The following is a 25,345-nucleotide window of genomic DNA, read 5'->3' on the forward strand; positions in this document are numbered from 1 at the left end:
TTATTAAGAATCAGTAAGATCTAGTTTGACTTTAAACACAAAAACATCACTGTTTGAAGTTATTACATATTAGAGTCCAGGAATATTGACTCCTCAGACCAAGTAAGTTTCAATTTCGATGGTGATGCATTTTTAATATATCATACAAGTGCTTAAATTCTTGAAATGTGAATAAAATTCTTGTTTTAGGAATTTCAAAGTATGCAGTTTAATTTCGATGCTAGATTCATGTAGATATATGATAATCATCATCATGTATCTTCCAAGAAGTTAACATATTCATTCATTCAGTGTTCTGCCCAAGGGCAGGTCTTTCACTACAAACTCAGCTTTCTCCAATCTTTCCTGTTTTCCATCTTCCTCTTTGTTTCTCATATGATCCATGTATCTTAATGTCATCTATCATATATCTTTTTTTCTACCCCATACTCTTCTCCCGTTCACCATTCCTTCTAGTGCATCCTTCAGTAGGCAGTTTCTTCTCACTCAATGATCCAACTGATTCCTTTTCCTCTTCCTGATCAATTTCAGCATCATTCTTTCAGTTTCATTTCTTATTCTGTCTGTCCACTTCACCCGTTCCATTCTTCTCCTAATCCACATTTCAAATGCTTTCTAGTCGCTTCCCTTCACTTCGTCGTAATGTCCATGTTTCTGCCCTATACATTGTCACACTCCATACAAAACACTTCACTAGTTTCTTCCTTAGTTCTTTTTCCAGAGGTCCATAGAAGATGCTCCTTTTTCTATTAAAATCTTCCTTGGCCATTGCTATCCTCCTTCTGACTTTCTAGCAGCAGCTCATGTTACTGCTTATAGTACACCCCAAGTTTTTGAAGCTGTCCACTTGCTCTACAGCCTCATTTAGAATTCGCAAGTTTATCTTCTGTATTTTTCTTCCTATGACCATGCTCTTTGTCTTATTTGCATTTATCTTCATCCCATACTGCTCACAGCTGTCATTTAGCTCCAATAGCATATTCTTTAGTATCATTTCCTCTTCTGCTAACAACACCATATCATCAGTAAATCTTATGCACTTTATTCTTCTTCCTCCTACTATCACTATCTTTACTAAATCCTCCAAGTAGGTGTTGAACAGGATAGGTGATAAAGGACATTCTTGACGTATTCCTCTCCCAATTTCACTTTCTTCTGAAATTTCTTCTCCTATCCTGATTTTGACTTGTTGTTTCATATAAAGATTACTGAACAGTCTTCTTTTTTTCCAATCCACACCATTTTTCTTTAAGATCCCCATCAGTTTATTTCAATCCACTCTGTCAAAAGCCTTTTCTATGTCCATAAATATTACATACACTTCTCTGTTCTTCTCTAGGTATCGTTTGCCAATTGTTCGTAGCAATCCAATTGCATCTCTCGTACCTTTTCCCTTCTTGAAGCCAAACTGCTCTTCTTCCAACTGTTCTTTCATCTTAGAATATAAACATCGACATTTCAAATTGTGTTAAGGAAATTAAGAAATCTTTGTAAAAATATTTTTTATATATAAATGGTAATTGATTATTATCATTAGTCATTAGTAGACAATCCTTTTCTGGGTTGTAGAAAAAAATCCATGTCACATTCTTAACTGTGGGTTTTGTAACCTGGACAACGAGCACAAGTTGACTGGTGCGTATGTGTTTGCAGGTCCAGAGCCTCCACAGGGATTCCGTCAAATCCTGAAATCAAAGGGTCCAGAGGAATTTGCGAAAGCTGTGCGCAACCACAAGGGTCTCCTGCTCATGGACACAACGTTCCGTGATGCTCACCAGTCTTTGTTGGCAACTCGGGTTCGTTCACATGATCTGTTACGCATCTCCCCCTATGTCGCACACAATTTCAACCAGCTGTACTCTTTGGAGAATTGGGGTGGCGCCACGTTCGATGTTGCTCTGCGCTTCCTTCACGAGTGCCCATGGGAAAGACTTGAAGACATGCGTAAGCTGATCCCCAACATTCCATTCCAGATGTTGCTTCGAGGTGCAAATGCAGTGGGCTATACAAACTATCCTGACAATGTTGTTTTCAAGTAAGTGTACTACCAACTACAAAAGCGTGGTGAGACAGGCCAGATGCGAGTTATGCAGCAGATAATTACTGTTCGCTAAGGGTTTGTTTGGGCTGGAATATACTGAGCAGTTCCATAACCTTGAAATCGGTTTTGCATAAACGTCATTGTTGCAAGATTTAGAGAAAGAAAGTTGGGTACATCCCGGAAGTTATTTTAAAGGTACGGTAAATAGCCCTGATTTTATTTATTTTTATTTATTTATTTATTTATTTTTTATCCAATGCCACCAGGTTGTCTTTTCGACATTTCTGGTCTTCTCTCCTGGCTGTGGCTTAGTTGTAACCCACTTCTGAGGTTGGGGCGCCTGGAAGGCGGAGTTACATTACCCCGATGATGTGATAGGATGATTATGATAATGCGGTGCCAGGAGAGGTCTTAAATCTAAACTTAACCTAAATTCCAGACCATGGACGAACACAGGAATAATCCCCGCCCTGATTTTATAAGAAGCAGCTTCCTTTAGACTTTTCTTTTTTACTTCCAGTTATAGACAGAGAGAGAACAGTTTCCTTGGGGAGGGGGGGGGCAAAGGAAAAACCATAGAATCCCCATATAACGGGGGTTATGGGGGACATCATTTACCTCCTCCGCCCATTATAGCTTGACAGTGGTACAGTAATCGGAATATGATCCCCATATATGCCCACAGGGTCGTTAACGACCCACGTCATATTTTTATTGGTTCCTTTAATATTTGTTTAAATTTTCGGTTGGACACCACCATTATGTGTTCGATAATATATTGGCAACACTTTAGTTTGTCCAATTGTTCCGTTGTAACTCTCTGCAATGCATTTTAACTGAAAATGTGTAACACTTAGTTTGGTTATAATGCACGTCAACAAAGAAATGTAAGCAGACACTTCATTGTTAAGTATTTTAGTTCTGTTATTATTTTATTACATAGGGCAAACAGTAACTAATATGATTACATAAGGTGGAGTCATGAATTATATTCAGTAGAGGCGTAATAGTGTAAGAAATTTGGCTTGGGTCGTTTTCGACCCTATGGGCACATAGGGAACCTTTCGTACATTTTGCTAAATTTTCTAATAATATTATTATTGATAATTATTGTGAGTAGATTTTCTTTACTTTCATATTCCCTATGAAAATTTACGAAACATTTACGATTTATAAATACGTGAATTAATTTTTTTAGGAAAACTACTATCCCGCTAACACAGCTAACAAGCAAACATTCTGATGAGTGCAAATAAAAAAGTTAATTTTCTTTCTTCCACCATGTTAATAATGTCAAAAGAAGTGCTTATACAAATTTTGGCCACTCAACCACAATTACGAGGCTATCCAGAAAGTAATTTTCTGGGGCCGTTTACAGAAAAAAGCACAATTGCATGGAAAGATTTATTGAAACAGATACAGCAATTGTTGCGCTATTTGTCAACATATCCCCAACTGGAATTGAGACATTTGTCACACCATGGGGTCAATTTTTGTATGTGTCGTAGAAGTCAGCCGCTTGGGATCGGAACCAGCGTTTGATAGCCATTTGAAAGTCTCTGTTGATCCCATAATATGATAAATATCTCAGTTCCGGTGAGAATATGTTGAAAAATGGCTCTACAATTGCTTTGTCTGTTCCAATAAATTTGTCCAGTGAAATCGTGTTTTTTTTCTGTTAACTTCCCCTGGCAAATTTATTTTTTTACGGCCCTCGTAAGTGTAATAATAAATTTTTGAGTTATATTAAGCAAAGGAGTCATTTTTTTTATTAATTATGTCCAACAGATTTAGTAAATAATCGTTATGATGACTTTACTGTAATATGCATGAAAAGGTTATTCATGTGCCCACAGGGTCGTTTTCGATCCATGGTTAAATGGGCACTAATGATTATGTAAGCGGCGATTTTGCATTGTCATTCTCTATGACTAAAAGAAGCAACATTTGTGAAAATGAAGACTTTTTTCAAAAATAAAAGTTGCGGGCATATATGGGTCTGATGTTTCGAACAGAGTTGTATAAGGCTTGAACTGTAGGTCTACTACAAATTATAATAGGGCATAACTTAAAACAATCTCCCTCTTTTTCTCTTTCGTACAGAAACACATGCATACATCAATAAAACTACGTAACAGTGCTAACAGAAACTTTTTATAGGAAGCTTACCTTCTTGGAGATATAAGAAATGTAAATTCTAATTATTTTATTTAATCACATCTTTAAGTTTACACATTATACCGGGATCACTTTTCTTTTTTTTTTTTTTTTTTGCATTGTTGCGCAGTGTGTTATTCATATTTCTCCAAGTGGCGGCCTGAACACCTGCAGACTTCTAACATATGAGTACAGGCTGTTACAAAAGAAACATTACAGTGCTTCCATTCCTCAGATGAGGTATAAGAATTCTTATACATTCAGAAATTTAAAATAAATATTATTGTCCAGACACATGATCAGAAGACATTAATTCATCGATTTAAGCACTGAAACTTAATCATAAACAAAAGCCAAAAAGATCTTTTGAATTCAATATTTTCTAATGTTAATAGAAAAAAAAGAGGTCAAATAAGCATGGGGGGTTGGCAATGTCTCCCCATAACTCCACCTATGCTTCCAGTGACCTATAGTCGCGTCGCTGTTATTCCCGGCGTGACTCCTCCTCTTTGCTGACATGTTAGGAAGTCAAGGCTCTATAAAGTCTAGGTAGCTAGTATCGTTCGTCATTTTTGTTCTTTCGTTGCCAAGGTACCAGACTAGGAATCTATTTGCCACACTGTTAAACATTATCATGTCGTAGCTCCTATGATAATAAATCAAACGCACTGTAATTCAGCAAATAATTGAGCGGCAAATAAAGTCCCCGTGTGCCTTCTGCGAACGCAAACGAAAGAGCCAAAATGGCGGGCGATTATATTAAGTAATTATCGAGCCTTAGGAAATGCGTAACTTCTTCATCAGCAAATCACAAGACGCACACGTTTAAATGTAGCCGACTTGTAACGTGATTGGCTGCTGGAAATTAGAGCGATGGGACTATAAGCCTAAAGCGAATTTTGAAAGGAAAGTACTATCCGTGTTTCTTTTATGTAATATAAAGGTTTTCAGTGCTAGAAAGGAAACTTAACAATTTTCTCTACAACCAAAGTAAAAAATGACTCTTCATGTGTACTGCACATCTCTCTCTCGTGAGAGCGTAATAATATGAACTCGTCTTCAATATTGGATATCTGTCTTTTTTGTGTAGTTACAATTATTTAATAATTTCGCAATTTTCCTTACACTTCAAAAATCTTCTGCAAAAATTTCAGTAGTTGTCCTAAGCATACAAACCTCTTACACAATTCAAGATCTGTAGTAATTGCTTTCGAAATTTCAGTAGTCTTATTTACAGTTCACGTATTTGGAAACAGTAGGCCCTATTTAAAAATATTATACAGTGAAATGTTTTAATAATGAAATAGGGTGATGATTACAGTGGGTTATAATAAAAATATACATATTTTTTTCTTTCCAATGGCATGCTTTTGGCATAGTCACTATCAATCCATACGACCCTCTTGCTTCCCAGTATCAATCACATTCACTGGATGATCTTATATAGTCCACACCTGGGGATTAACGGTTAGCTCGTCTGGCCGCGAAACCAAGTGGCTTGGGTTCGATCCCCGGTCGGGGCAAGTTACCTGGTTGAGGTTTTTTCCGGGGTTTTCCCTCAACCCAATATGAGCAAATGCTGGGTAATTTTCGGTGCTGGACCCCGAACTCACTTCACCGGCATTATCACCTTCATCTCATTCAGACGCTAAATAACCTAAGATGTTGATAAAGCATCGTAAAATAACCAACTGAAATAAAAAAAATGATCTTATAATCATACAACATGCAATATGTTTTCTGTTCATCTCCTCTTGTGAGTTGCAGAGAATACAGAATGGATTGGTGCAGGTGTTTTGCTAAACAATCGTGATCTTTTGCAAGATGGAAAGTCGTAACTGCCACTAGTCTTGCCCAATCTGAAACTTCCATTATATCGTCCTTCCACTGTTTTTCCCATAAGCATTAAGCCAGATTAATATTCAGATTTTTATTCTGACAAATTTTGTTCAATTGAAGTTTTACGCTATGGTATAATTTTTTTTCCTAATGTGATAATAAAAATACAGATTTACTGAAATGACATTTCACTGTATAAATAATTGGGCAATGGTGCGATCCATTTTGAAAAGGTGAGTAAGATAATGATAGTGGATAAATATACCTAGTTAATTATTGGTGCATTTTTAATAATATGCTTTGTAAATAATTGATTAAATGGCGATCTTACTCGTGTTAATTGTGTAAGCATGTGCGGCTTACAGCTATTTCGGTGCTTCTTCACACCATCCTCAGAGCCTACTAGATCTCGGCATCATCTCAAACTTTGCTGCCTGTTGTGTAGGTGCGTTCGATTGTTGAAAAGTGTTGAAATGTGGTGTCAAATAGTGTGTGTGTTCTGAAATTGATCTGTGTGTTGAGAATTTGATTAGAACTATATGAAATATACAGACACACTAAAACACACCCTGATCAAATTCTCAACACACAGATCAATTTCAGAACACACACACTATTTGACACCACATTTCAACACTTTTCAACAATCGAACGCACCTACACAACAGGCAGCAAAGTTTGAGATGATGCCGAGATCTAGTAGGCTCTGAGGATGGTGTGAAGAAGCACCAAAACAGATGTTAGCCGCACATACTTACACAATTAACGCGAGTAAGATCGCCATTTAATCAATTATTTATATTCAAGTGTTAAAAGTAGTGTACGAAAGATTCAACATAGAATATGCTTTGCTTTAATAACTTTTCTTCCACACATTTCTCACTTTTCTTATTTTAAGAATTTACTAAGTTTATGACAGTGAAAATTCTCAAGAAGTTTGTTGATTTATTTCTTATTTTGAGTTACTGGCAACTAATTCATTAGATCATCTCAATTGGTATTGGGAAGACCACGAAAGCGCTGGCATGAGACCGTAACAGATCCTGTAGGGTCTAATACGTGAGGGATATGATGATGATGATCTCAATTGGTTTTGACTAATTGATACCTATTTAAATTTGTGTACTTCACACTAAGACGTTGATAGAATGGCTCTGTTTTGCTCTGAATTCTGGTTCAACAGTGTCAACCAAGATAGCTAGAACACTACTATGGTGCCAACAGCATTATGAATCGACATGTTTCCCCTTTTCTTTGGCAGAGGTCTCCCCAATCATTATCGTGGAGACATCTAGTACCAAGCGTTGAGAGCTGGAATTGGGCCTGGACATGAAATTTTGCCTTCATTCCACTCTATTCGCGAACAAAGGAGTTTTCAATATACTGCCTTATATGGCCTGTAATTTTTGTTTCTTTTTCGACTAAAGCCTCACTTAGGATTTTTTTTTTTTTTCGTAAAATTCCATCACCTCCAGTTCAGATCGAACCCATTTATTGGTTATTACAGATAACAGATACCGGTAATTCTGTAGGACCAAAACTTTAATCTTTACGTAGAACCCATTTATATTGAATCTAGGGACAAACATTCGATTCTCAAAAAGTAGTTTGTTTAATTTATCTCTTAGGATAATAGAATAATTGAGTGAAATGTGAGTTTCCTTAATTACTCCATTTATATTTACCCCATAGTAGAGCTGAAAGAGAAAGGAATGATTTTACATTGCGAAAATGAACTTGATTCCTTTTTTCATGATTTGCTGTTACATTTTGCTGCATCAGGATAACACTATTTTGGCATTGTTTTCTATCATCTAAATCCACGTCTTTATTAGTATCGACATCTTCATCTCAGTCACTTAGCTTTCATGAAACTGGACTACTTCTTATCACATTTCGGTCTCAGATGTTCACTCCCCAATTTGGTAAAACTTGAGCCAAACATCGGTATGTGCTTTAGGTTATGATGACATCATATTCTCCTTTAGAGCAACTGGCAGAAGGGAGGCAGTGTCTTTCCTTTTGCATGTGTTTGGCTCACTTCTAATCTACCCAGTTATGAAAATAGAACTGAGGCATTTAGATTATGGTATTAGTTTTATAAGATAACAGAAATTGATGACAGAAAAAAGAAAGGCTTCATAGGTGGTTAATAAGTTTAGCTTCTACTCTAAATTTGAAATTAGCACCAATACAGAAAAATGTTTATAACAATATAAATTTTTACAGAAACATAAATTTATACCAAAAGCAGTGATATGGAAGGTCTGCTCAATTTTTTTCTCTTGAGTATTACAAATATCAGTAAATGATGATAGCGGTAAAAAAAATTATCCATGCGTACATAATTCACATAGCAATAAATTAAAAAAAAAAAAAACATAGTTCCCTGATATTCGGTTTCAAATTTAACAATGCACATATCAAATCCTTCTCTAGATCAAGTCTGGGAAGTTTTTTTCAATTGCTTCTATTACTTCTTCAAATTATAAGCCATGTTATAAATTCGTCATTTCATAGTGTTATCTTGTAGTGGATTTTTTAATATATTTAGAATTGTGGGAAAGAAATCAATGTTAGTTCGGATATTATAAAGAAAAATAGGATTGCTCTAAGTCAGAAAATATTTAAAATTTTAACAGATGTGAATGTGCAGAATTGCTGTTTGTATTATAAATTCCAAATTTTCTGTATTTATTTATTTATTTATTTATTTATTTATTTATTTATTTATTTATTTATTTACTTACTTACTTACTTACTTAGTTACTTACTTACTTACTTAGTTATTTATTTATTTATTCATTCATTCATTCATTCATTTATTCATTCATTCATTCATTCATTCATTCATTCATTCATTCATTCATTCTGGTGGAGTTAAGGCAATCAGGCCTTCTCTTCCACACCACCAGAAATGCAATACAACTACAAGAAAAATTACACATCATGATTCAATTAATCTAATGTAATAACATGTGACAAAATGAATATGACATAAAAAAACAACTGAACATACAAGTAGAAATTGAAAATAACAAAAATTAGTCTAACATATTAAATGATGCAAAAAAAGGAAAAAAAAAGAAGAATAAAAACTTATACAACACAGACACAAAATAACAGTGACACTCAGCGTCATTATTATTAACCAAGAGAGAATAAGCTGTTCTAGTATTCTTGCACAAAAACAAGAGAAAGAGTTAATCTAACAGAAGGAAATTGTTGCCAAAATGCTAAAGATAAAAAAACTTTAGCATAAAACTTGCAACTTCTCAGAAACGGATTTCTAGTTTACTTTTATACTGTGATGGTGTTTTATAACCCCTGACGTCACTAGGTAACGAATTCCAGAGACAAAATAATGATACAGTGTAGAACGATGAGTATGAAGAAGTTCTGTGATGAGGAATAGAAAGAAAAGATTGATGCTGCTTTCGTGAAGTAGTAGAAGAAAAAAATCAAATCATATTTTGATAAATTAGCGATGTCTTGTCCTATGATAACTTGTGGGCTAAACTTCAAATAAAAGACAGCTATCGAGTAGTGAAATAAAGACTTGAATTTTGCTGACAGCAGTTGTTCTGATTGGTTTGCAGGTTCTGCGAGTTGTCAGTGCAAGTGGGCATGGACATTTTCAGAGTGTTCGACTCCCTCAACTATCTGCCCAACCTGATAGTCGGCATGGAAGCAGCTGGCAAGGCAGGCGGTGTTGTAGAGGCTGCCATCTCTTACACTGGAGATGTGTCGGACCCTACTCGCAAGAAGTACGACCTCAAGTACTACACCAACCTGGCTGATGAACTCGTCAAAGCCGGCACTCATATTCTCTCTATCAAGGTATTGTATCTGTCATTACCGCCATAACTCTCTTCTTTCTTTTAGTTTTCTTCTTTCCTCCTCCTCTTCAGCATATGTAGATGTATTGTGTCCTCTGGTTATTGCTTTAATGTGTTCTTTGTAGCCGAACACATAACTAATACTAACCATACATACAATAAAATAAATATTGTATGGAAATCCTACACATACAACCCAAAAACCAAAAACTCAACACACTAGAACAATATGAAATATACAGACACACTAAAACACACTCTAATCAAATTCCGAACACACAGATCAATTTCAGAACACACTCACTATTTGACTCCACATTTCAACACACAAACACACCCTTACTACAGGCAGCGATAGCTAGATGACGCCATGATCTAGTAGGCTCTGATGATGGTGTACAGTATACATCGAAACAGCTGTAAGCCACACGTGCTTATATAATTAACACTAGTAAGTTGCCAATTCATCAATCATTTGTAATTAAGTGTTAAAAGTAGTGTACACAAGATTCAAGATGGATAGAATATTTCATTGTACAAAACATGAGAAATTGTTGTAAATCGTTGACTTAATAAATGGATGTTACAGGACATGGCGGGGCTCCTGAAGCCAGCAGCAGCGAAGTTGCTTGTCACCGCTCTGAGGGACAAGCACCCCGACATCCCCATCCACATCCACACACACGACACAGCAGGAGCTGGCGTGGCCTCCATGCTGGCATGTGCTGAGGCAGGGGCAGATGTTGTTGATGTGGCAGTTGACTCTATGTCAGGCATGACCTCACAGCCCAGCATGGGTGCAGTGGTGGCAGCCCTGCAAGGAAGCAAATTGGATACAGGTCAGTGGCTTACCCACTAAAGAAACGAAGTTGAACAGAAAACAAAATACCTCAGTGTTTGTTTTGTTTTTACATACATTGTGTTCTACCAAAAGTCATGGTGGGGTTTCAGAAAATCATATTTTTTAAATGAATAGAGGCAGAAATGTAATATTGGTGCCAGATGAAAATAAAACTCTCAAAGTTTTTCGTCTGTAAGTTTGAGACACTGAAGGAAACAAGAGGCGGTAAAAATCGAACAAATGCAATAATTTTCATTGTTACAATTAATTATACAAGATGGATGTCCAAAGAAAAGTGCAATGTGTTTTGTTGCTGGCAAAATTTTAATCTATAGTCGCGACGCTGTTATTCCCGGCGTGACTCCTCCTCTTTGCTTACTTTTTAGGAAGTGAAGGCTCTATAAAGTCTAGGTAGGTAGTATCGTTCGCCATTTTTGTTCTTTCGTTGCCGAGCTACCATACGAGGAATCTATTTGCCACACCATTAAACATTATCATGCTGTAGCTCCTATGATAATAAATCAAACGCATTGTAATTCAGCAAATAATTGAGTGGCAAATAACGTCTTCCTGTGCTTTCTGCGAACGCCAACGAAAGAGCCAAAATGGCGGGCGATTATATTAAGTATTTATCGAGCCTTAAGAAATGAATAACGTCTTCAGAAGCGTATCACAAGACGCACACGTTTAAATGTAGCCGACCTGCAATGCGATTGGCTGCTGGAAATTAGAGCGACGCGACTATAGCATTGAAAATAATGCTTATAATATTAAGTGTTTTGTAAAAATAATAAATATTAAAAGAATTGCTTTTGTTTTATGTGTGAATGAAGTATCTATTTAACCTTCAAAATGAGGCATAGATCGTAAATCTCTGAAAACTAGTATCAGAAATATTCAGAATTAACTACAATGATGTGCGCAATATTTCAGGAACGTCAGTGCTTTCTAATCACCAAAATAATCAAAAGGGAGACTAATAAAAAAATACGTTTCATTTTTTCACTGATATAATACGGTACGTAAATTTGATTTCAGTAAAATCAGGGACATGAAGGTCAAATTTTCTTTAAATGTGTGCTATTTGATGTGGAATGACTCATATCTGTAACTGTTGCTTAAAGAACAATTCAGATGTGTCACAGTAATTAAAAACAAAATACAATTTGTTATTTGTTTAATGGCGTACATATATTCCATTGCTTCATACCAAATTAGGCCTACTGGTTCTGAAAAATCTTAGTGATACTATAAGGTGCTGTATCTGCGAAATATGTCTTTCTTTTGTATATTATTTTTGCTACAGATAATCGAAATTGTTCCCTGAGATTTCCTTAATATTTTCATATAATTGGTCTTTACCATACAACTCGTGGAATCTTCAGAGCAGATACTCAACAGCCGACCAAGAACCATGAAAGATGATGTTGTGTATAACGAAGTTGCACCACATAAATGGCGTGTTGTGTGTAAACGTTAAATGCAACTTTTTTGTAGTCATTCCATTTTTCAAGTAGTTGCCAACTCTTATTCCATGCAATTAATTGACTTATGTGTAAAAATGATGTACAACTTTTGTTGCGCAATTCAGAATTTTTTCACTTGTGAAAGAGTAGCTTTACAGACACCGCTACTTTCGGGATTGGTGTTAGAACAGTTCCAGCAGACCACAGCTCTTTAACCTAGATAACACCAATCCCAATGATGCCAGCCGTGAAAGTCTACATTCTAAAATTAGTCACCGCTACTATTGTTACTATCAATATAACCAGTACGTTGAAAATACCTATGCCGTCTTTCTGCTCATGTTCTTCCTTATCTTCCTACATTTACTCTTCCTCCTTTTACTCCATTCTAACTTCGTTGTTTTTCTTGCTCTCATACATTACGCTTCTTCCTCCCTTTCTTTGCTCCATCATTTAAACTCCTCTTTTCTTTTCTCTCCTCTTCAACTCTGTTCTCTCTTCCCTTCTTTCTCTTCCTCTCACCTCTCTCTTCTTTCTTCTCTTTTTCTCCTTCTCTCTCCATCCTTTTCTTTCCTTCAATTCTCTCTATTTCCTTCTCCCTCTCCTTCCTCTCCTTCTTTCTCTTTCTTTCTTCCCTTCCGTCCACATCTGTGGAGTAATGGTCAGCGCGTCTGGCTGCGAAACCAGGTGGCCCGGGTTCGAATCCCGGTCGGGGCAAGTTACCTGGTTGAGGTTTTTACCAGGGTTTTCCCTCAATCCAATAGGAGCAAATGCTAGGTAACTTTCGGTGCTGGACCCCGGACTCATTTCACCAGCATTATCACCTTCATATCATTCAGACGCTAAATAACCTAGATGTTGATACAGCGTCGTAAAATAAAATAAAAAAAATCTTACCTTCCTTCTCTCCTTTCTTTTCTTTCCTTCATTCTCCCTCTCTTTCCTTCATTGTCTCTCTCCTTCCTTTTCTTTCCTTCCATTCTCTCTACTTCCTTCTCCCTCTCCTCCTCCTCCTTATCTGTCCTTTCTCTCTCTCTCCTTTCTTTTTTTCTTTCTCTCTCTCTTTCTTTCTCTCTCTTCCCTTCTTTCTTTCTCTTTCCTTCTGCCCTTTCTTTTCTCTCTCTCTCTCTCTTTCCTTCTCCGTCTTCTTTTCTCTCTCCTTCTTTGCCTGTCTCTCTTTCCTTCCTTCCTTTTGTCGGTCTGTCCTTTGTTCTCTCCCTCTCTCTCTCTGTTCTCCTTTCTTTTCTCTCCCCCTTTCTTTCTGTCCCTTTTCTTATCCCTTTCTTTTCTCCATATCTTTCTTTCTCTCTTACTCACACACATACAAGTATCAAATAGGTTTAATGGAGAATGAAGATAGTAAGAGTAGTGATGTGTGCGCAGGCTTGAACCTGAGCAATGTGAGCGAGTATTCTGCGTACTGGGAGCAAACACGGACGCTGTACGCACCTTTCGAATGCACTACCACAATGAAGTCGGGTAATGCTGACGTGTACCTGAGTGAGATTCCTGGAGGGCAGTACACGAATCTTCAGTTCCAAGCATATTCTCTCGGCCTAGAGGAATTCTTCGAGGACGTTAAGAAGGCCTACAGGGAAGCCAATATGCTGCTGGGAGACATCATAAAGGTGCACAGTTAAATTTAAGGTTACATGGTGTGAGGTTATGTTCTGAACTTACCGAAGTTCTCACAGTGACGGTATAGGGCAATAACAGGAAGTAATGAGTGCTTGCTGTTATTGCTGTTAGCAATTGAGAGAACTTACGATAAGTAACAATGACATTGGTATATAACTCTAAAACAATTCGGTGGTAAATTTTACATCCTGATGAATAAACTCTGAGTTAGCTGCCTAATGTAAATAAGTCATCATCACTAATTTCATCATCATCTTCCTTTTAATCACCATCATCATCACTATCATCAGGCACTACCACCATCAGCATCACCATTACTATTATCAAACCTCTTTCATTATAATCACTAAAGCCCGGATTTCTAAGCACTATCAAATAGTAAAATAAGCAAGCAAATAAGCACGAACAATGGTGAAAATAAACACCAAAATAAGCAAAAACTAATACACGGAAATATGATGATAAATTATTTGTTTCTTGGAATGTTGATTGAGAAGGTTTTTGTGGGTGGCATTCCTTAACAGCGAGCAATCACACACACCTTATTGAACCAACGCGTGTTGCACAACTTGCACACTGCAGCTTGGAACTCGGGGATTCACCATCCATGCACATGACATCATTCCGATAACGCGATAAGTGCGATAACTGATTGACCTGCCTAGTCACAGAAACTTGGAGGGGAATCCCAAGGTTCTCTCCTAATTAGAACTACGCAGTACAATATCCTGGGTCATACCCTAGCAGTGCTTTCTTACGCATTCAACTGAAGTTAATTTTTATTAGCCAATAAGAAAAAGGGAATCAGTGATAAATAACAGCTAGAAGTAAAATATGCACTTTTAAAATTACAGTTTTGGGTAAAATATGCTGTTTTAGTTAAAAATCGTAAAATACGTAAGCAAAAACGTTTTCCTGCGAAATAAGCATTTATAAGCACTAACGAACATAGTTAAAACTGCTTATCTAGGTGTGTCTTACGTAGTATAACCTTTCTGCTTACCTTTAAAGGTGTGGAAAAGAATATGCATTTTGCTTAGAAATCCGAGCTTTAATAATCACCAACGCTATCAAGATTTTAAGAGGGGTGATGGATTAAATTTTGGTCATTTTCAATCAAGAATCGCATTTTAGTTTTCTTGTAAAAAAATGAATCGGCAATCTCTTATTTACTCGTATATGTTGAGCAAGATTCAATGTTCTTGGCGTTTGAAAGTATAAAAATTAAGCAATGTATAAATGGCTGCACCCTTGAACTTCAATCCCATGCAAATTTTACAATCTGGTTTCCCACACTTTTTTTCAGCACATTTCGTCACATTAGAGATGCAGTGATTATATAAATGTTTTTCCCTTTTGTAGGAAAGATATAGGAAAACTGATACGTGATGTTTTTCTAAATCAGTGGCATCACTGATCTTGCAAAAAAAAAAAAAATTCAAACATTTTACTAAAAAATTGAGCGACACATTTCGTTTTGAAATATGCAAATTTTTTCAAAATATTTTTGTTAATAACTCAGAAACTAATTTACTCACAGAAATGAAATTTCACCACATCATTATCTATTACACTATGTACAAAAAATCAAGGACGTAGCTTGAAAAATGTATAAAATAGAAATTTCACCCATCACCCCTTAAAAATATTGAGATCTTTGTCCTGTTCGTTTTCACAGGTGTAATACAACAGCACTTATCATTCACATAAACATAGTTCATGTGAGAAAAAATGAAGCTGATAACAAATTCTGAATTGAACTTAATCTGAAATCTCTCCTCCCGACTTGGTTACTATTATTCATTATGTTTAAAAGACAAAATAAACTAACAGCAGTAGAGTGTAATTTATCACGAAGTTTTGAGAAATAGTCATGCTCACTTCATTAATGAACCAAATATCACTATGTTTTATCAAGTCTGAATTAATTTGATTATATTAAAATATATAAAATATACTGTTTTAATATACTATTGTTTTCATTTTAATATAATTGAAAAACACTTCTTGACCCATAGGTGACTCCATCATCGAAAGTTGTAGGAGATCTTGCGCAGTTTATGGTACAAAATAAATTGAGTGCAGATGATGTCCTAAGCAAGGCTGAAGAACTTAGTTTCCCCAAGTCTGTGATAGAATTCCTGCAAGGATACATAGGCGAGCCTTATCAAGGCTTCCCTGAGCCTTTCAGGTCAAAGGTAAGTTAAGAGACAAGGGGCAGAAAGAGGTAATCTTTTTTTTCATACAGTACAGAGAAATGACAGTTCAGAATTAATCTAAAACAATATATTGCCAGCAATTCAGACGTCTTTTTGTGTTTTGTAGAAGTTCAGTTTCTGCTTTGTGTGTTGCAGGTTCTAAAAGACATGCCCCGCGTGAGTGGGCGTCCTGGTGCTAGTCTAGAGCCCTTCGATTTCGAGCAGCTCAAGAAAGACCTGAAAGAGAAGCATCCCTACTCAACAGACCGTGATGTAATGAGTGCAGCCCTGTACCCACAAGTAACGGATGACTACCTTACGTTCCGGGAGAGCTGTGGTCCTGTTGACAAGCTGGACACACGCATCTTCCTCACAGGACCAAAGGTCGGCGAGGAATTCGAGGTGAGTGCAACTATAGTCGCGACGCTGTTATTCCCGGCGTGACTCCTCCTCTTTGCTTACGTCTTAGGAAGTGAAGGCTCTATAAAGTATAGGTAGGTAGTATCGTTCACCATTTTTGTTATTTCGTTGCCGAGCTACCAGACGAGGGATCTATTTGCCACACCGTTAAACATTATCATGTCGTAGCTCCTATGATAATACATCAAACGCACTGGAATTCAGCAAATAATTGAGCGGCAAATAACGTCCTCGTGTGTTTCTGCGAACGCCAACGAAAGAGCCAAAATGGCGGGCGATTATATATTAAGTATTTATCCAGCCTTAGGAAATGCTTAACATCTTCATCAGTGAATCACAAGACGCACACGTTTAAATGTAGCCGACCTGCAACGTAATTGGCTGCCGGAAATTAGAGCGACGGGACAATACAAGACAGAAATATTCATGATACATTGTTGAATGTCATAAATTCACCTACAGAATAGAAGGCGTGAGAAATTAGATACTAATTTGACCCTAAATAATCTTATATTTTGAGTTTGATTTTTTGTATCCATAGGGAGGCTATTAACAATTTTTACTACATATAACGCACTCCTTTTTGATAGGACGATAGATTTGCCGATGGAGTATGAAAGTATTTTTTTTTTTTTTTTTCGAGTATTCATGCTATGAACTGTTGAATTAGTTACAAAGTTTTCACGATTACATACGACGAAGTTTATTAATGAAAGAATATACTGACAAGCCATGGGCATTATATATAGTTTTATGAAACGAGTGGTTGTGGGTTCAAATCCTGGTTGGGACAAGTTACCTGGTTAAGTTTCTTCCCGTTTTTTTCTTAATCCATTAAGAGCAAATGCTGGGTAACCTTCGGCACTGGACCCTGGACTCATTTCACTGGCATTATCATTCACCTTTATATCATTCAGATAACCATAAAGAATCGTAAAACAACCAAAAAAAAATGATGTGTTTAAAATTGAAAAAATTTATAAATATATGCTATTAAAATGTTATCATAAAATTCGAAATAAATATATGTTACAGACACATGATCATTATACGAGACAAAATAATAATTTAATAATGATTTAATTAAATGTTTCACATCTCAACAAAACTCCATCATCTTATCACAAGTGTAGTGTTGACCACCCTCCTATGACGCACTCTAGGCAACAACTGTGCTGGTGAATTGGTCTTCACAATTATCTTCATATGCATGAATAAGTACCCGTCATCAGTTAAAAAAAATACTTATTTCTATTGTTCTAATCGATTGACATATGCATGGATTTTCAGTTTCTCTAGGACTACTGAACATAATAACATCATTAGATTTTGCAGATGACACCATAATTAACTTCTACAGTGAAATGCCGCTATTACGAACGCCGCAATTACAAATTTTTCAGAATAACAGAATAATTTTTTAGTAATTTTTATTTATTTATTTTAAATTTACATGTTAAAAATGTTCAATTTAAAGAACGCATAAGTAACGTAATAATAATTCATGCCACTACAAAAAAAATGTTATTTTAACGAAATTAGGCCTAATAAGCAGTTAAAAATTACTTAAAATAAATTCGAAAGAAAAAAAAATAAATTCGAAAGAAAATAAAATAAACGAGTTATCGCTAGGATTAGTCATCCTTGGTTTCAGTGAGTTTTCTGAATGCACTTCCGTAGACGCAATTGTTGTGGTTTGAATTTGTATTTAAATGAAACGGTTTAATAAAATCGAAGAAGTAGACAGAGGAGAGAAGAAAAGCGAATTCGCAAGAAAATATGGCATAAATGCATCGACATTTTCAACGTTGCTCAAAGATAGTAAAAAGTGAGAAAAGTATTGAATCAGACGCCATTATCAATCTCAAAGGTAATATCACAGTCTGTGGTAATATTTCGAATGATCGATTCAGAACCCAATCTCGTAGATCGTAATACGAGTATTTCGAGAAATCGATCGACAAGATGGCTGGAAATCGTTGTTTACGATAATCTCGAACGTTGCTTACGATCTCGAAGCACCGAGCTACGGAGCTAGACATAAACTCGTTGTTCGTAAGCAATGCCGTAAATGTAACAAACCTAACCTGACAGGGCCCTGATGAATGAAAAATATTGTAAAATATGCAAGAATAATAATTATTCAATTGTCGAATATCCATAATTATCATTATTGTACCAATTCTTATCGAAGTTGCAATATAATATGGATATACAGTATAACCTAACCCAGGTACAGTATCTGTTATTCCATAATATGGGACACAGTTTGTAGGCAAATTTAATCAATTTTCGGTTTAACGAAATTACACTAGGCCTATAACGAAAATAATTGGATAGAGTTACGCAATAATAGACCAACCGATAATTTGAAAAATGAGATAGGCCTATTTGCACAAATCTGTTGATGGCAGCCTAATTTAACTCGGAAAAAATCAAGAATGCGATATCTTAATTTTTCTGATATTTATAAGCAAAAATTCTATTATTGCATAAAATTAATGAATTTATTTATTTTGTTTTGAAATATTAATTCAACTGCTGATCTCTTTTCGCACTTTGTGTTAGTTGTGCTTTGTCCAATGAGGCAGTCCCTGTAGCTGAGAAAGCTGAAAGCGTTTCTTTCTCTCTATCTTAACATTATACTATGTGATTTCATTATACCTGTTATCTTATTTCAGTTTCTAGTTTATTTCTATATTCATCCTGTAATACTTACAAATGGCTTTTAAGGAACCTGGAGGTTCATTGCTGTCCTCACATAAGCCTGGCATCAGTTCCTATCCTGTGCAAGATTAATCCACTCTCTATCATCATATCGCACCGGTAGCTGCGAATATATTGAATAAGCAGCCGTGGACAGCCGATAAGGGGTGGTCCTCCAGTTTGGGGGTTGGGCAAAGGCCTAACAACCCATTACTGTAAAAAAACAACTTGTTACGAATCCATACAATAAGCCTCGGAATGGGACTGATTCTCTGGCACGACCATTCATCCTGTAATACGAATAAATAATATTTCTGAACTATGATCAAACATGAGCACTGCACATTCAGTACCATACTCATATTTGTTAAACATTATTATATTCTCTTTTTTTTCTTTTTATATATATATATATATATATGAAGGTATGAGAATGATATAGTCCTAAGCCACAAAGATAAAATTTCACAGGAGAGTGTGTTAAAGGTTTAGAGTCCAATGCTATTAGGTGTGGTATCATAAATTCTTCGGCCTATATTTACGTAATTTCTTGAGTAATGTTTAATAATATTTTAATAGTAGCTTCCCTGTGTGTAAGAAATGAACTCACACAAGAAAACCGTTTTCGTTAAAAGTGTGGCTTTGGACTATCTCATGCCCACCCCTTCATATGTATTATAATATTCAATATGTGTTTATTTGTATTAATTGTATAATTTAACAAAATTACTATGTATGGTAATTGAATTGTCTCTTCTATTGTTTATAATGTCTAAACACATCCCCACAGGCATTTACTGTGATAGGTAGGTACCTGAATGACGATGGTCAGAGGGGAAAAGAGACGAAACGAGAAGTTCACGTATTTCATGAGAGTTTTGGTTCAAGTTATCATATAACATTAGAGCAGTTGAGAAGAATCTATAATTTAATGTCATGTATGGTACTGACTCCGTTATGCTGATAAAGTATATGAACTTCTAAAGTTTTGATGAACAATAAATCTCAGAGGACATATGAGGAGCATCGTTTCAAAACGTGGTGGACGAAATTAAATTTGTTACTTTCTATTTATTTATCTTTCATGCTGTGAAGTCTGATGGTTCCAAGTCGTCATATTTGTAAACTGTGAAACCAGTACTTAAAAATGGTTTTGTGTAATGTTTTGAAAACTTCTCCGGTTTACGAGTAATCCAGTTTTTCGTCGTTCGTGTAAAAAAATTTTAAGTTGCACATAATACGTTTTGAAACAATGCTCCTCACATTCTGTAAATAATTCCGAAAAGTTGTAAAAATTAAATTTCCACATTTGATTATACAACTGGAAACTTGATTGGGCCTACACTCCACTATTACCATGGAATTTTGATATTTAAAAGAATATGCAGTTGTCAGCAGAACCAAAAAAAAAAAAAATGCTGCAGGTTTCCCAGGACACTTCGGTCACTTCTCTTTGTCTACCTCAAATGTGGCCATACACCTTTCGGTCATTGTCACATCATTCACAACTTAAAGTTCACACAGAGTATGTCCAGTGTCAACAAGGATATTTGAATATAATGTCCATAGGCATGTAAGTTAGGTAACAGACATTTCGGTCACTGTGTATTTTGGTAACAGACATTTCGGTCACCGTGTATTTTGGGTAACAGACATTTTCTGTCACTGTATAGCATGAACTCAGTTTCTTATCATCCAATATTACTAAACTATAAATGTCTCGATTATTGTGAGAATGAACTGTTTAATTATTTAGATTACTATGGAAATTAACTTTCCAAATGTGCTTTCATATAAATTTATTGCATTCTTCATTCAAACTACAGAAATCGTAATCTCTTAGTCCACAGTTCTTATATGTATCACTTTCAGACTGACTGAAAAAATGGTAACAGGAAATAGGTACTGGAAATGTGAGAAGCGTGATTATCTGCAATGCGAGGTGTGTAACGAATGCTGATGTTGAAAATGATGTAAATATAATTAAAGAAGGATGGAATGTACACATGAGACTGCAAGGGAAGAGGTTGGAGTGAGAACAGATACCAATCGAATCAAACGAAGAGCAAGTGAACATCAGAACGAACTACCATTTGCTATTCTCATCCAGAAAACTCGGAATGTTGAAGATGAGGAAACAATTTCAACCCTACCAGAAGGAAATGCTCTTCTGTGATCTGTTAACCAGGCTCAAAATGCAAACAGGCCTCTATTGCCTGCATCAATCTAGCAGAGTGAAGTGACACCGCCATATAATACCACACTTACTGGAGAAAATTTTTTGCAATTTGATAGTGAAATGAATTATCCTAGTTGCCATATAATACAGTCCACACCTGTGGAGTAACGGTCAGCGCGTCTGGCCGTGAAACCATGTGGCCTGGGTTCGATTCCCGGTTGGGGCAAGTTACCTGGTTGAGGTTTTTTCCAGGGTTTTCCCTCAACCCAATATGAGCGAATGCTGGGTAACTTTCGGTGCTGGACCTTGGACTCATTTCACCAGCATTATCAACTTCATCTTATTCAGACGCTAAATAACCTTAGCAGTTGATAAAGCGTCGTAAAATAACCTACTAAAATAATTAAAAAAAAAAACATAATACACGTCAGGCATTGGAGCAACTAGTCAGATCTCGGATATTGTACTATGATGGAACTTTTAAAACTGTAAGAAACATTATGAAGTTCTTGCGAAAAATTCCACCTTGTATTGATAAGAAAAATTACTAACTCATTGCAACATATTCCAACTTGTATTAATGTCACTTGTAACAAAGAAATCCTGATAGTGTGGACTAAATAAATTATGACCAAAAAAATGCAATTACCAAAAATAGTGTAAACGAAACCTATAGTGGACTAAGTTGCAGTGACCAGAAGTGGCGTGAACAAAAAATAAAATGAACATAAATGTTAGTGGACCTCATATTGGGTGACCAAAAAAATTAATTACCTCAATGTTTGTTACCTAGTTGTCTGGGAATTTCTGCAGATACCATAACTTTGTGCAATCCAGTTTTCATTGAGAACCTTAAGATTCTCGTTCATTTATTATAAACATGCACGAATGCTGTAGGTATTTCATGTGTTGAAAAATGTGTATTACAGGTGACAATTGAGAGAGGAAAGACGCTGGGCATCAAAACGTTGGCCATGGCAGAAGACTTGACAGCAAACGGAGAGAGGGAGGTGTTCTTCGAAATGAATGGACAGCTACGATCCGTCTTCATCAAGGACAAAGAGGCTGTTAAGGTAAATCCAAGACTGATTTCCAATTTAATATTGAGCTCATTTTCACTTCTTAAATGCAACTACATACAATGCTAAATACAAAATGAATAGTTGAGTTATTACCAAATCAATTGCACTATTAATTGTGCTCAAAGACACTAATCCAATAATTTAATAGTACTACAAAGTCTTAATTCATAGTCACAGTCTAGTTGAAATGTATACAGAAAGGTTTTACAATATATTAGTACAACATTAGAGGTTATTATCGATACTTAATACAAGACAGAAACATTCATGCAGTGTTGTTGAATGTTATAAATTCACCTACAGAATAGAAGGTGTGAGAAATTAGGTACTTCTTTAATTTGACCCTAAATAATCTTATGTTTTGAGTTTGATTTTTTGTATCCATAGGGAGGGTATTGAAAATTTTCACTACCATATAACACACTTCTTTTTGATAGCACGATAGATTTTCCGATGGAGTATGAAAGTTATTTTTTTGACGAGTATTTATGCTATGAACTGTTGAATTGGTTACAAAGTTTTGACGATTGCATACGAGGAAGTTTATTAATTAAAAAAGTATAGGCCTACTGACAAGCCATGAACATTATTTGTAGCTTTTTGAAAATGGTTAGGGTGACCACATGTCCAGACATGTCCTCCTTTTTAGGCCTCTGTCTGGGGTCCGGGCGGATTTTTAAAAAATCAAGAAATATCCTCCTTTTTCTAACTTGTATACTGTTATTGCAAGTTATCTTGAACCTTACATCCCCTAAGTCTGTCTTTCGAACTGTTCAGTACGGCATGTACTCATCAACGTAACGACATGGCAAGAATGCCCCTCCCTTGGGTAGCATGACTCTTTTCAGAAAACGTTGGTTCTTTTACTTTATGGCTCTCTACTGTAAAAGAACTTGGTTCAATACAGACATCATCTTCTCACGATACTCCAGTTTTGAGAGGAGAACATAGTTTCGTAGCAAGTTTTAATTAACCTGTAATGAGAAAGTATTTAAATATAATCGTGTGTACACTCCTCTCTCATCAGGGCTGGGGACCAACAATGGCGGAGTTACTACAGCTACTTCTATACATTATATAGGCCTGCATGACTTACACCTTCAGCTAATATGTACATATTCTTATAACAATATTTTACAGGCTTATTATTTGAATTTACATTAATTTACAAATATACACAATCCATATCCCTATCATTGCTGCCATCATCGCTTGGTCCAAAATTAATTATTTCGGCAATGGCATCATCCATTCTAAATTATCTTCTTAATCGTAGGTACTACCTTCTGAACACGATAGAATTCTTCGATTGTACCCCAAATAACATGTTGATCGAAGTCGTCCATTTCAACTTTACACAAGTCCTAATTCTGGAATGAAATAATATGTTTAGTAGAACTATAAGAAAATAATAACTTACAACAGTAATTCATTATGTCGCTCTCAATACACACACTATTGTACATAACTATTATACCAATAATTTCTAAACATTACATACCTATTCTTTCCTGGAGTAGTGTGAGGTTAATTCGGTTGTAATTCAATATTATTTTTAATTCTCTTCACGGAACTAATACTTTTGCCAGAGTATTTAGCCGCTCTCTCATATTCCTTAGCAAGAGGTTCCAGCAAATATTTGTTTAATTTTTCCTCCTCGCAACACTTAATTATATTTGCGATAATTTCTCTTTCTCCGCTGTGGATAACAGCGTTACTTTTTCTCCGCGGTGGTGTGATTTCACCATAATTACTACCCTGTGGTTGCTGCTCCATGGTAACACTACTGGTACGCAGTGAAGGAAATAGTTCTATGTGTCTTGACAAGAGATTATGATGCGGAGCATGCGCAAACAACTCAGTTGACTCCACCCGCGTTACGCGCTTCCTTCCCTCTGCCCCTCTGTCCGCGCTCAGGAAGTTCAAGATGACTTGCAATAACAGTACCTGATATTTTGAAATTATATGATTTTACGCCTTTTTCAAGTAATTTGCCTGTAGGTTGCAGCAGTATCGATGAAATATAGTCTTTGCCAATGATTATAACTTTCTTGGCTGCAGGATGAGGGACTAAAAAAGAGGAATATCCTGCAGTCCTGCAAAATCAGGATATCTGATCAGTCTGATCACCCTAAATATAACGACAATCTTGTATGTATGTATTTATTTACACTGCAAGTGGGCATGCACCCTGGTGGCAGTGGCATACACAGTATAAACAATACACAATAAAGAAATGATAAGCAATATACAATAAATTTACAATACACAATACAATTACACAATACACAATAGGCCTACAATTTTATACACACTACAATAAGAATACACAATATAATTTAACACAATAATAATAAAACATAAATAAAATACCTAATTTTACATTACAACCTACATTATTATGTATACGCCCTACATAATTTCAATTGTCTTTCACTTTATTCTCATCTCACTCACTGTAGTGGCACTATGACGCATTTCACTGACACTTTAGCACACATTTCATTGACGCTATAAAGTATCACTGATCGGAACTATTCACTGCACTGTAAAACCATAACTTCACTGACTCACCTCGCTTCACTGATACAACAGTTCAAATAAGTCAAATAATTACACCCTTATGCATACTGTACTTATAAACAGAACTACATTTAAACTAAACATTTCTAGTCTAAGACCCTCTTACACGCTATTTTTAAATAATTTACAATTCAAACCAAGGAAGTAACTCGTCAGGCTAAATAAATACATGTCACCTTAAAAAATTAAATGTTAAATGTCGCCTTAATTTTAATTTGCACTTTATACACAACTTTTTAAATTATTCTTGAATCTACTTAAGGAAGGACAGCCCTCAAAGACCGCTGTAGGTAGGTCATTCCAATCATTTATAGTTCTATTTAAAAATGAGAATTTACCTACATCTGTTTTCTGTT

At 35.8% G+C, this 25,345-nt stretch overlaps 1 protein-coding gene across 4 annotated transcripts in view; it reads left to right on the forward strand.

The window, feature by feature from the left end:
- LOC138708856 (pyruvate carboxylase, mitochondrial-like) overlaps nt 1–25,345 on the forward strand; it is a 223,634-nt gene that overhangs the window by 183,737 nt on the left and 14,552 nt on the right. For all 4 annotated transcript variants that reach the window (XM_069839111.1, XM_069839114.1, XM_069839112.1 and 1 more), the window contains 7 exons: nt 1,654–2,035; nt 9,637–9,877; nt 10,466–10,715; nt 13,567–13,811; nt 15,840–16,019; nt 16,176–16,421; nt 22,254–22,397. In XM_069839111.1, coding sequence (XP_069695212.1) covers nt 1,654–2,035; nt 9,637–9,877; nt 10,466–10,715; nt 13,567–13,811; nt 15,840–16,019; nt 16,176–16,421; nt 22,254–22,397 — 1,688 coding nt within the window. The remainder of the gene's footprint in view (nt 1–1,653; nt 2,036–9,636; nt 9,878–10,465; nt 10,716–13,566; nt 13,812–15,839; nt 16,020–16,175; nt 16,422–22,253; nt 22,398–25,345) is intronic.

The sequence above is a fragment of the Periplaneta americana genome, chromosome 11 (assembly GCF_040183065.1).
Source record: "Periplaneta americana isolate PAMFEO1 chromosome 11, P.americana_PAMFEO1_priV1, whole genome shotgun sequence".
NCBI lineage: Eukaryota > Metazoa > Arthropoda > Insecta > Blattodea > Blattidae > Periplaneta > Periplaneta americana.